General features: G+C 55.1%; 1 protein-coding gene across 3 annotated transcripts; it reads left to right on the top strand.

The window, feature by feature from the left end:
- Positions 1 to 11,480, top strand: DPF2 (double PHD fingers 2). Of its 3 annotated transcripts, XM_061444096.1 has the most exons (12): positions 1 to 120; positions 1,743 to 1,903; positions 1,990 to 2,097; positions 3,640 to 3,803; positions 5,326 to 5,418; positions 5,910 to 5,988; positions 6,788 to 6,829; positions 8,617 to 8,754; positions 8,959 to 9,087; positions 9,168 to 9,280; positions 10,028 to 10,108; positions 11,312 to 11,480. In XM_061444096.1, exons 1-12 carry the CDS (start codon positions 89 to 91, stop codon positions 11,345 to 11,347), a joined length of 1,176 nt encoding a protein of 391 aa, XP_061300080.1. In that variant the 5' UTR covers positions 1 to 88; the 3' UTR covers positions 11,348 to 11,480. The 3 variants fall into 3 exon arrangements, with proteins under 3 accessions (XP_061300080.1, XP_061300081.1, XP_061300079.1); XM_061444097.1 differs by lacking the exon at positions 6,788 to 6,829; XM_061444095.1 differs by lacking the exons at positions 8,617 to 8,754; positions 8,959 to 9,087; positions 9,168 to 9,280; positions 10,028 to 10,108; positions 11,312 to 11,480 and having other exon boundaries at positions 6,788 to 8,240.
- The last annotated feature ends 940 nt before the right edge of the window (positions 11,481 to 12,420 follow it).

Genomic DNA, 12,420 nt, shown 5'->3' with positions numbered 1-12,420 from the left:
ACGCGCCACCCGCTCCCTCCCCGCCTCCCCTCTGCCGCCAGCCGCGCATGCGCGCTGGGCGGCGCCGGGCCGTGGCGGCGGAGGCAAGATGGCGGCGGTGGTACAGAATGTGGTCAAGCTGTGAGTGCGGCGCCCGACGGGTGTCGTGTTCCCCCCCCCGGGGCAGGGAATGGTTCGGTCCAGCGCTGAAAACGGGGCTCCCCCCCCTCCCGCACCCCGCATGTGCCGCGGGCGGGACCAAGTGCGCGGCGGGGTTGGGGGGTGCGGGGGGGGGAGCGGTCATTGTTCGGGGTGAACTTTGCTGAGGTAAAACATGGGGGGCCGTGAGGGGAGACCTCAAAATGGGGCCGTGAGGGGGGGTATGGACGGGGAGGGGTGTGCTGTGGAGGTAAGGGGGGAATTGTCCCTCTATATCCCGGTGGAAGGGTCCTGTACAGGCCATGGGGGGGAATTGTCCCTTTATCCCTGTGGAAAGGTCCTATACAGGCCATGGGGGGAATTGTCCCTTTATATCCCTATGGAAGGGGCCTATACAGGCCATAGGGGGGAATTGTCCCTTTATATCCCGGTGGAAGGGGCCTATAGAGGCCATGGGGGGGGGGGAATTATCCCTTTATATCCCTATGGAAGGGGTCTATAGAGGCCATGGAGGGGAATTATCCCTTTATATCCCTATGGAAGGGGCCTATAGAGGCCATGGAGGGGAATTATCCCTTTATATCCCTATGGAAGGGGCCTATAGAGGCCATGGGGGGGAATTATCCCTTTATCCCTGTGGAAGGGTCCTATACAGGCCATGGTGGGGGGAATTGTCCCATTATATCTTGGTGGAAGGGTCCTGTAGAGGACATGGGGGGGAATTATCCCTTTATATTCCTATGGAAGGGACCTATAGAAGCCATGGGGGGGGGGGAATTATCCCTTTTTCCCTGTGGAAAGGTCCTATACAGGCCATGGGGGGGAATTATCCCTTCATATCCCTATGGAAGGGGCCTATAGAGGCCGGGGGGGTGTGGTGTGTGTGTGAGTTATCCCTTTATATCCCTGTGGAATGGTCCTATAGAGGCCATGGGGGGGAATTATCCCTTTATATCCCTGTGGAAGAGTCCTATAGAGGTCAAGGAAAAGGTTATCCCTATACATTCCAGTAAAGTATCCTATTGGGAGGGGGGTATTATCCCTTTGTATCTCTATGAGAGGGTCCTATAGAGGCCAAGAGAGGAGGTTCATCCCCATATATCCCCGTGGGAGCATCCTACGTATCCCATGGGATGCATTTGTTCCCATAAGAGTGGGAATTTCCCCCTGTATGTTTGGGAAGGGGGGGGGATGTGGGGTGTCCTAAAGGGCTACAAGGAACCTGGAGAGTGGCTTTGGACAAGGGATGCAGGGATGGGATGAGGAGAAACAGCTCCCATGTGGAAGAGGGAAGGAGTCAGATGGGATCTTGGGAGGAAGAGCTTCATTGGGAGGGTGGTGGGACACTGGCATGGGGTGAATGGAGGAGCTGCCCCATTCCCAGCAGTGCTCCAGGCCCAGCTTGGATGGGGCTTGGAGCATCCTGCTCCAGTGGAAGGTATCCCTGGATGAGCTTTAAGCCCCCTTCCAACCCAAACCATTCCCATTGCGCTTCCTTTAGGGTGGGTTTGGGTGGGCGCAGACACATCCCAGGGCTGGGAATGGGGTCAGGAATGGGGTCAGGAATGGGGTTGGGACTGAGCTCTCCGTGCCGTGCCCTGCAGGCTGGGGGAGCAGTACTACCGCGATGCCATGGAGCAGTGCCACAACTACAACGCGCGGCTCTGCGCCGAGCGCAGCGTCCGCCTCCCCTTCCTCGACTCCCAAACCGGCGTGGCCCAGAGCAACTGCTACATTTGGATGGAGAAACGGCACCGTGGGCCCGGTACGTGGGAGCGGGGCTGGGAATGGGAATGTCGTGGCCTCGGATCGTGGACTCACAACGGGCCGGGTTTGGGGTTTGGGTTCCAGGTTTAGCCGCCGGGCAGCTCTACTCCTACCCCGCGCGGCGCTGGAGGAAGAAACGCCGCGCTCACCCGCCGGAGGACCCGCGCCTCTCCTTCCCCTCCATCAAACCAGGTACCTCCCGCGCCAGCCCAGGCCTCTGCTTCCCCATGGGCCTCATCTCCGTGGGTTCCTCGTGTCCCTCACCTCCATGGGCCTCTTGTGGTGGTTCCTCGTGTCCGTCACCTCCATGGGCCTCTTGTGGTGGTTCTTCGTGTTCCTCACCTCCATGGGCCTCTTGTGGTGGTTCCTCGTGTCCGTCACCTCCATGGGCCTCTTGTGGTGGTTCTTCGTGTTCCTCACCTCCATGGGCCTCTTGTGGTGGTTCTTCGTCTCCCTCACCTCCGTGGGCCTCTGTGGTTCCTTGTGTTCCTCTTGTGGTGGTTCCTCGTGTTCCTCACCTCCATGGGCCTCTTGTGGTGGTTCTTCATCTCCCTCACCTCCATGGGCCTCTGTGGTTCCTTGTGTTCCTCTTATGGTGGTTCCTCACATTCCTCACCTCCATGGTCCTCTATGGTTCCTGTTCCTTACGTTCCTCTTGTGGTGGTTCCTCATGTCCCTCACCTCCCTGTTCCTTTGTGGTTCCTCATGTTCCTCTTGTGGTGGTTCCTCACATTCCTCACCTCCCCATTCCTTTGTGGTTCCTTATGTTCCTCTTGTGGTGGTTCCTCATCTCCATGGTCCTCTTGTGGTGGTTCCTCGTGTCCCTCACCTCCATGGTCCTCTATGGTTCCTGATGTTCCTCTTGTGGTTCCTCACAGACCTCACTTCCAGGTTCCTCTTGTGGTCATTCCTCACATTCCTCACCTCCATGGTCCTCTATGGTTCCTTATGTTCCTCTTGTGGTTCCTCATGTCCCTCACCACCCCATTCCTTTGTGGTTCCTTACGTTCCTTTTGTGGTGGTTCCTCACGTCCCTCATCTCCATGGTCCTCTTGTGGCGGTTCCTCTTCATTCCTGATGGTAGAGCCCATGAAGGGCTGTTGGGTTTTGGGTTCCTCAGGGCACGACCACCAAAGGTCTCACCAGGAGCAGCTGAATGATTCCTCATGGGCTTTGGATCCCTTGGCTCCTGGATGATGCCCACAAAGGGGGAATCGAGGTGGCATCAAGCTGGAGGGGCTGGACACAGAGGCCAAAGGGTGATGGAGACCCCTCCATTGGGTTTTAAGGCTCAGGTTGGATCCCATCACTTCCTAAACTCCTAATGGAGCTGAGGTGGGGCTGGATCCAAGCGTAGCCATGGATAATGGGAGCAACATTGGGAATAGGGACGTTCTCCTGTTGGGTTGTGAGGTTCAGGTTGGATCCCATCACCTCCTGAACCCCTGATGGAGCCCAGCTGGAGTGGGATCTTCTCTTAGTCATAGCCTTGATCAATGGTTTCCATCTGGAGCAGTTTTAAGGTGGGTCATGGAAGCCTGGAATGATTTGGCTTGGCTGGAACCTTTAAAGCTCATCCAGCTCCAACCACCACGGGCAAGGCCACCTTCCATAGAACAGCTTGCTCCGAGCCCCATCCAACCTGCCCTTTGAGCGCTGCCAGGGCTGGGAGATAGGGGGGGTGTTCTCCGTGGTATCCCACCGGATTCCGGCTGATCCCGGCTTTCCCTGCAGACACGGAGCAGAGCCTGAAGAAGGACGGGCTCCTGGCCCAGGATGGCAGCAGCCTGGAAGCGCTGCTCCGCACCGAGCCGCTGGAGAAGCGGAGCCTCCCGGACCCGCGCCTGGATGACGACAGCCTGGGCGAGTTCCCGGTCACCAACAGCCGCGCGCGGAAGGTGCCGCTTCCCGGCGCTGGGAATGGGATGGGATTGGGGTAGGGGGGGGCAGGGTGCAGGGAACGGGGATTCTGGGCCCAAAGTTCAGGGAAAGGGGGATTCTGGTCCCAAAATTGAGGATTCTGTTCCCAAAATTGAGGGGAAAGAGGGATTCTGGTCCGAAAATTCAGGGAAAAGGGGATTTTAGTCCCAAAATCCAGGGAAAGGGGGATTCTGGTCCGAAAATTGAGGATTCTGTTCCCAAAATTCAGGGGGAGAGGGATTCTGTTCCGAAAATTCAGGGAAAAGGGGATTTTAGTCCAAAAACCTAGGGAAAGGGGGATTCTGGTCCTGAAAATTGAGGGATTCTGTTCCCAGAATTCATGGGAAGAGGGATTCTCTTCTGAAAATTCAGGGAAAAGGGGATTTTGGTCCAAAAATCTAGGGAAAGGGGGATTCTGCTTCCAAAATTCATGGGAAGAGGTTTTCTAGTCCAAAAATTCAGGGAAAAGGGGATTTTGGTCCCAAAATCCAGGGAAAGGGGGACTCTGTTCCCAAAATTCAGGGAGAGATAGATTCTGGTCTGAAAATTCAGGGAAAAGGGGATTTTGGTCCCGAAATCCAGGGAAAGGGGGATTCTGGTCCTGAAAATTGAGGGATTCTGGTCCCAAAATTCATGGGAAGAGGGATTCTAGTCCAAAAATTCAGGGAAAAGGGGATTTTAGTCCAAAAATCTAGGGAAAGGGGGATTCTGTTCCCAAAATTCAGGGAGAGAGACATTCTGGTCTGAAAATTCAGGGAAAAGGGGATTTTGGTCCAAAAACCTAGGGAAGGGGGGATTCTGTTCCCAAAATTCATGGGAAGAGGGATTCTCCTCCAAAAATTCAGGGAAAAGGGGATTTTGGTCCAAAAACCTAGGGAAAGGGGGATTCTGGTCCTGAAATTCAGGAAAGGGTTTTTCTAGGCACGGAATTCAGGGAAACGGAGATTCTGGTCCGAAAATTCAGGGAAAGGGGGATTCTGGTCCTGAAATTCAAGGAACGAGGGATTTTGGGCCCAGAATTTAGGGAAAGGGATATTCCAGCATCAGAATTAAAGGGAAAGGAAATTTCCTGTCCTGAAAACCATAGGGATGCAGATTCCGCTGATGCTTTGGCCTTTTCCTGTTGCAGTTCCCTCCCAGAGGATTTAATCCCAAGGGAATGTTATTAATGGACGTTGGGATTCAGAAGTTCCCCTTTTCCCTTCGAAGCCACGCGTGGTACTTAAATCCCATCACGATCCATGGGGTGGGAAGCGCTTGGTTTAGCGGCTCCAGCCCAGCCTGGTACGGATCATGCCAGGCTGGAGGCCACCACCACCAAATCCCACTTTTCCCATCCCAGTGCTCCCAAGGGATTTTGGTTTTCCCACTGATCACTTCCGTAGGCGTTGGAATGGATTTGGCTGCCGGGCCCATGCTGGAGTATCCCAGATCCCACTTCCCCCCCCCTTTCCCCTCAATCCCAAGGGGTTATCCGCAATGTCCTCTCCTCTTTCCTAGCGGATCCTGGAGCCGGATGATTTCCTGGATGATTTGGATGATGAAGACTATGAGGAGGATACGCCAAAGCGACGAGGGAAGGGGAAGGCCAAGGTGGGCTTGGGCTGGATCCCGGCCTTTTGGTAGCAATTCCAGTGAATCCAAGCCTTTGCCGATGCCAAAGCAGCCCCGACACCACCCAGGGCTCCTCTGCGCCCGTGTTTTGAGGGAAAACTTTGGGATGTGCTCGAGCCTGTGGGTGGGATAAGGGGAAAAACCCCCTTGGATTGGGATAACTCGTGTCCCTCTGCCACTAAGGAATGTTGGGCATGGAAAACCCACTTCCAACGCCCTGGAATCCACCTGGTTAGGGGGGTGTTGGTGCTCCTGCCCCTTCCCAAAGTGTGGCAGAGTCACTGAGGATCCCAAGGGATACTTCGTGTTCCATGCACACCCGGTGGCAATTCCCGACTATTCCCACTGTGTGGCAGTGTCGGATCACGCCTTGTCCGTGTCCTCAATCCAGGAGCTTTTTGGGGCGCAAGTTTCCCTCAAATTTGGCTTGTTCCCACTTTTTCCCCTCTTCCTCCCCCCCCCCACCCCAGGGCAAAGGCGTCAGTGGGGCTCGGAAGAAGCTGGATGCGGCGATCTTGGAAGACCGGGATAAACCCTACGCTTGCGACAGTGAGTACGGAACGCCAGGAGTGCTCTTTGGGGGGGGGGAATCCATTGGGGTTTCCATTGGGATTTGGGATTGAAATCCCCAAAACCCAGGGAATTTGACACATCCTGGGGGGAGGGCGTTTTTAGACCCCTCGGACTCTCCATTCTTTGGTGGGTGGAGATGGCTGGAGTTTTCCCACCGGGAATGCCGGCATCTCGCCCCCACTGAAGGGCTGTGCATGGAAAAATGAGGATAAACCTCTCCTGGTGTTGCAAACAGCCCTGGAAAGGTGGGAAGCAGCCCCCCCCTGCCCCCTACGCTGGCTTCCCACTGGGATCCGTGTCCCTCAACCCGGTCTGGAGCCGGCTCAGATCCCGTTATCCCACCCTTGGCCTCTCATCCCTCCTTAAAGCCACTTCCCAAGGTTGTAGCTGTGAAACGCAATGCTCCCGCTCTGGTTCGAATCCCTCCTCAGCTCCAGGGGTGGGAATTCGCTTCCCAGTCCCACTCCTCCGCGAGCCCAAGCTTCCCAATGCTTCCTCAAGAGGAACTGGGTGGGAAAACTAAGGAATTTAATAGGGAAAGCAGCAAACCCAAGGGGCAAGTGAGGCTTTGGAATGCCCTTTCTGTCTTCTTCCTCCTGTCCTGCATGAGCTGCCACCTCCTTCTTCCCCTCACCCCCACCCCACCCCTCCTTTCCCTAAGCCTGATCCCGAAGAGTTGTGTTTTTCCTGCCTTTTTTTTTCCCCTGTTGGAAGCATGGCCTGGGATGCGTGTGTGCGTGTGGGGTGTTCTCACGACTCTCTTTCTGTGTTTCAGATAGTTACAAACAAAAGCATTCCTTGAAACCTCCCGACCGAGGTAGTCACTCTCTGTCTGCTTTTATACTTCCTGCCTTTCCTATTCCCAACGATTCCCCTCCAAAATCAGGGATTTCTCCCCCCTTTCAACCTCACTGCACCCTATGGGGAAAGGGGGAGGGAAGGACACAGCGGAAGCCAAAGGCCACCACCGACCTCGCTGCTCCTCTCCTGACCCTTTTCCAGCAGGGAAGAGCGGGCGTGCGTGCCGGCACGAGAGGGAAAACAAAGATGAATCCCTCTCCTGCTGCGGGGCTGGGAGGGAAAACACGGAGTATCCACAAAAGCCATCCCGGCTCCTGGATCCCGGGATGCGCCGCGGCCTTTGAAGAGCCGCCAACGTCTTTAGTGCTGCTTCTCTTGCCCAAAATAACACCCGGTTCCTACTTAAAAGAAGCTCCCAAAACGGCTCCGGGATGTGGGATATTGGGGGCTTGGAAAGCCGGGAATGGCCGTGGCGACGGCTCCCTTTTTCTCATGGAGAGGTTGGAAAGATCCCGGTTTGTGTTCGCATTCCTGCCTGGATTTGGGGGTCGGAAAAGAGTCACTTTTAAGCTGCAGGGGGTTGGGAAGGAGCCGCCTCCTGCCAGCTCCGGGTGGCTGCTCCGGGCCCTGACCCAGCCGTGCCCCTGCTCGGCTCCGGAGCCTTGGAATTCCATGTAATAAGGTTGTAATTGCTGGGTCTGGGCTGCTTTTGGCCTCCTCTGCGGCATTCCAGACCTGCCCATGCGGACTTCTCCCTGGAGACAGCGAGTATCCAGCAGATCCCTTTGCCCCAAGGGGATTTGATCCCCAAAATCCAACGCTGCTGCTTCCATGGGGCTCCAGCCTCATTCCCGGCTGGTTCCCATTAGTTTGGGAGCCCTTTTCCAGGCTTCAAACAGGCCTGGAAGTGGATCCAGAAAGGTTGGGATGTTACAGAAAAGCTCCAAGCTTGGGGAATCTCATCCCGAAGTGACCTTTTCCCTGGTTTTCCCGGATGCCATGATGGAAATCTGTTGCTAAATCTGCTCCTAAATCCCGCTCTGGCTTTTTCCAGAGGGATTTCAACCCAATCCCATCCTCGTGCCGGCTGTGGAAAGCCGGCTCCGGCTCCGTGGTCTTCCTGCCTGAGCCTCTCCAGGCTGGGAATTGGGTTTTGGAGCCTCCCAGTTCCCAAAACAGCCCTGGAAAACCGGTATTGGCAACTTAGGAGCCTATTCCCTGGTCAGGAAGGTGCTTCCCAATCCATGGATGCTCAGAGCTTTCCCTAAGGAAGCTCCTTCCGCAAGGAACGGGGTGGAATGTGCACAATTCCTGGTGTGGTTTCCCAAGCCACGTTTGGAGGAGCCGAGTGGATCCAGGAGGGAGCAGAGCTGGGATGTTCCCTTGGATTCCCAAAAAATGGAAGTTTCCCCTTCCTTCACCTTGGAATCTGCTTTAGGAGATGGGGTTTGGGGTGAGAAATGCACCCGGGGAGCCTCATTCCAAGCAGGGTTTTCCCACTTGGATTGATCCTGGTGTGGCTTCGCTCCCAAACACCCACTAAATCCAGCGGGATGCGCAGCGGAGGCTTCTCCAGCCCCGATCCGGAGCTTCCACCCCCAACCCCTTTCCTTAGGGAATTCCGAGGTGGATATTAATACCTCCCAAGTGCTTTTTGGGGGCTGAACGGGAGCAGCTCCCGGTGCTCAAAGCCTGGAGACAGGACCAGGGTGGTGGGGGGGGGGTTGCCGGATGAATTGGGATCTATGGGAATACCGCTCCCTGCCGGATTCGGCTCTGATTCCTTCCCGGTTCTATCCCTAGTCTGCGGGAAGCGGTACAAGAACCGGCCGGGATTGAGCTACCACTACGCTCATTCCCACCTGGCTGAGGAGGAAGGTGACGACAAGGATGACTCGCAGCCCCCGACTCCCGTCTCCCAGCGATCCGAGGAGCAGAAATGTAAGGAAAACGCCCCCTTCCCTGCCTAAATCCCAAGGGAAAGCTGCCAAATCCCTTGTGCCAGCGCTGGGAGCGAGCGGCATCCCCATCCCGATCGGCATCACCCCAAGCGCTCGGATGTGGTGGTGCCGAAGCGTTTTCCCGTTGTCCCAAGTGGAAATCCGTTGTGCTGACTCCGGTATTCCCACTTTTTTTTTATCCCAGCTAAAAAAGGTCCGGACGGTTTGGCTCTGCCCAACAACTACTGCGATTTCTGCTTGGGAGATTCCAAGATCAACAAGAAAACGGGACAACCGGAGGAGCTGGTGTCGTGCTCCGACTGCGGGCGCTCAGGTAGGGCTGGAAAGGGCACGGATCCGGGCGGGAGCTTGGGAAAGGTTGGGAATTCCTGATGCCGAGTCGCCTTCCCGTAGGACACCCGTCCTGCCTCCAGTTCACGCCGGTGATGATGGCAGCCGTGAAGACCTATCGCTGGCAGTGCATCGAGTGCAAGTGCTGCAACATCTGCGGCACCTCCGAGAACGACGTGAGGCCCGGGAATGCCGCCGGGAGAGTGGGAATACAGCTTGGGAACAGTGGGAATGACTCCGCAGGGACAGTGGGAATAACCCCCCTGCAGGGACAGGGGCCTAAACCCTGGGGACAGTGGGGATAATCCCCTGGGGATAGCAGGAGTGCCACTGGGAGAGTGGGAATCACCCCCTTTGGGACAGTGGGAATGAGCCCCCAGGGATAATGGGAATGCCAACCTGGGACAGTGAGAATGACCTCTGGGGATAGGGGGAATAACCCTCTGGGAATAGCAGGGATACCAACTGGGGACATGGGAATGAACCTCAAGACAGTCTGGATAATCCCTAGGGACAACAGGAAATAATCCCCAGGGGACAATGGGAATACTGGCCTGGGACAGTGGGAATAATCCCCCCCCCCCCCCCCCCAGGACAATGGGAATAACCCCCTGAAAGAGCAGGAAGAGCTCCTGGGACAATGGAAGTAACCCCCGAAACAAAGGGAATACCCCCAGGGACAATGGGAATAACCCCCTGGAACAGCTGGAATAACTCCCAGGACAATGGGAGTGCCCCCAAAATAAAGGGAATACCCCCCCCCCCCCCCCAAACCAATGGGAGAGTCTTGCTGGAGGGATCTTTGGGCTTCAGGTCTGGGGTCGCTGCCATTCCCAAGGGATCCTTGTCCCTTCCCTGTTGTCTTCATCCGAAGCCACATGGAATCATCCCGATATTCCCACTTTTCCCCTGCTTTGGCTCAGGATCAGCTGCTGTTCTGCGACGACTGCGACCGCGGGTACCACATGTACTGCCTGACCCCCCCATGTCGGAGCCTCCCGAGGGTGAGTGCCGCTTCCCAATGGAATTCCCATTCTGGAATGGGGAAACCACTGGGAATTCAGTGCAGGTTTCCCACCTGCTTCTGCCCATGGCTCTGGGAGGGGAGCCAGGGACTTGTCCCATGCCACGGGCTTCAGCATTCCAGCTCTTCCCATTATTCCTTCTCTGCTCTGCTGGAGGAAAGCTTTTCCAGCAGGGAGGGAAGCCTTGGGGATGGGAAGGATGGATTTGGAGATGGGAGAGATGGATTTTGGGATGGGAGAGATGGATTTTGGGGTGGGAAGGATGGATTTTGGAATGGGAGAGATGGATTTTGGGATGGGAGAGATGGATTTTGGGGTGGGAAGGATGGATTTTGGGGTGGGAAGGATGGATTTTGGGATGGGAGAGATGGATTTTGGATGGGAGAGATGGATTTGGAGGTGGAGGAGTGGATTTTGGGGTGGAAGGATGGATTTTGGGGTGGGAGAGATGGATTTTGGGGTGGGAAAGATGGATTTTGGAGGTGGAAGAGTGGATTTTGGGGTGGGAAGGATGGATTTTGGGGTGGGAGAGATGGATTTTGGGGTGGGAGAGATGGATTTTGGGTGGGAAGGATGGATTTTGGAGGTGGGAGAGATGGATTTTGGGGGAGAAGGATGGATTTTGGGGGTGGGAAGATGGATTTTGGGGTGGGAAGGATGGATTTTGGGGGTGGGGAGGATGGGATTTTGGGGTGGGAGATGGATTTTGGGGTGAGGAGGATGGATTTTGGAGGTGGGAAGGGTGGATTTTGGGGTGGGAAGGATGGATTTTGGGGGTGGGAAGGATGGATTTTGGGGTGGGAAGGATGGATTTTGGAGGTGGGAAGGATGGATTTTGGAGGTGGAAGAGTGGATTTTGGGGTGGGAAAATCCACCCCTTCCATCCCAAGATCTCCTTATGGGCTGGTGAAGCCAAGCAGGATCATTCCTCCTCCTCCTTCTCTTCCTCCCCTCTTGGTCTTGTGCTGACTCACGGCTTCCAAGCAGAAATCCCTGCCAGTGTTCCCATCAGGAGACCTGATGATCCCTCAGGGATCATAATCCCCCCAGGATTAATGATCAACCCCTCCTCTGGCCACCTTCCCCAGGAAGGTTAAAGGAGGAAGGTTGGAAGGTTCATTCCCGAGGGGTTCCTTCCAATGGGAATGCTCCCACCTCACCCTCGGGTCCATCTATCCACAGGGAGCTGGAGCTGCCACTTGTGTCTGGATCTGCTGAAGGAAAAAGCCTCCATCTACCAGAACCAGAACAATTCCTGATCCCGCCTCCCGGCGGGATGCGCTTCCCGGTGCCCCCGTTCCATGCGATTCCCTCTTGGTTTGGGTCTTTTCCTCTTTCATTTCCCCCCCTTCCCCCCCCCCCCCCCCCCCTTTTTTTAAACCTTCCCTTTAGTTTTCGGTTCATTTGGATTTATTCCTCTCAATCCCTTGGGAAGGGGGCTCAGATGGGATTTTCCCCCATGAGGCTTTATCTCCCCCCTCACAGCCCCACAGGACACGACCCATGGTGACATCCCCCCATCCCTATGGAGCCCATTGCTGCACATGGCACGGGGCTGCCTTTCCCATCACCATTCCCAGCTTTCCAGCCCCATCCCTGCCCCACAGCGTTCCAGACCCTTCCCGTCCCCCTTTCCTTAGGGACACATCAAGTCCCTGCACATGCAGGGCTGGGGGGGAGGGGGGGGGGGGGGCTGTTTGTGCAGTTTTGGGCTTTTTTGGTTCATTTTGGGGCTTTTTTGTGCAGTTTGGGGATTTTTTTTTTGTTAAATTTGGGGGGTTTGGTTAGACTTTGAGGTTTTCGTTAAATTTGGGGGTTTTTGTTCAGTTTGGCTTATTTTTTTGTTAAATTGGGGGGCTTTTATGATTTGGGGGGGATTTTGTTCAGTGTCAGGGCTTTGTTAAAATTGGGGGGATTTGGTTAATTTTGGGGGGATTTTGGAAGGTTTTGACAAATTTGGGGTGGGTTCATTTTGGGGGCTTTTTATTCGGTTTTGGGTTTTGTGGGTTTCTTAGGTTTGGGGCTTTTTTGTTCAGTTTGGAGGGGATTGTTACATTTTGGGTGGTTCAGTTTTGGGGTTTTTTGTTACATTTGGGGGGGTTTATTAGATTTTGTATTTTTTGTTCCGTTTGGGGGTATTTTTCGTTCGGTTTGGGGATTTTTTGTTCGGTTTTGGGGTTTCTTGGTTAAACTTCTTGGGGGTTTGGTTAAATTTGGGGCGTTTTGTTCAGTTTGGGGGGGGTGTTCAGTTTTAGGGTTTTATGTTCAGGTTTTGGTGGGGTTTGTTCACT

Source organism: Pezoporus flaviventris, unplaced genomic scaffold, assembly GCF_033815535.1.
Source record: "Pezoporus flaviventris isolate CSIRO_AGI_PZ_B2104156 unplaced genomic scaffold, CSIRO_AGI_Pfla_v1 ptg000676l, whole genome shotgun sequence".
Classification (NCBI taxonomy): Eukaryota; Metazoa; Chordata; class Aves; order Psittaciformes; family Psittacidae; genus Pezoporus; species Pezoporus flaviventris.
Note: the sequence above shows the minus strand (reverse complement) of the source record. Positions and strands in the feature narration are given on the sequence as shown.

Excerpts from the sequence above, each read along its gene's own strand:
- DPF2 (XM_061444095.1), top strand. The coding sequence starts at position 89 with ATGGCGGCGGTGGTACAGAATGTGGTCAAGCT. Across the intron at positions 2,098-3,639 it reads CTTCCCCTCCATCAAACCAG|ACACGGAGCAGAGCCTGAAG; the intron begins GTACCTCCCGCG and ends CTTTCCCTGCAG. Across the intron at positions 3,804-5,325 it reads CCAACAGCCGCGCGCGGAAG|CGGATCCTGGAGCCGGATGA; the intron begins GTGCCGCTTCCC and ends CCTCTTTCCTAG.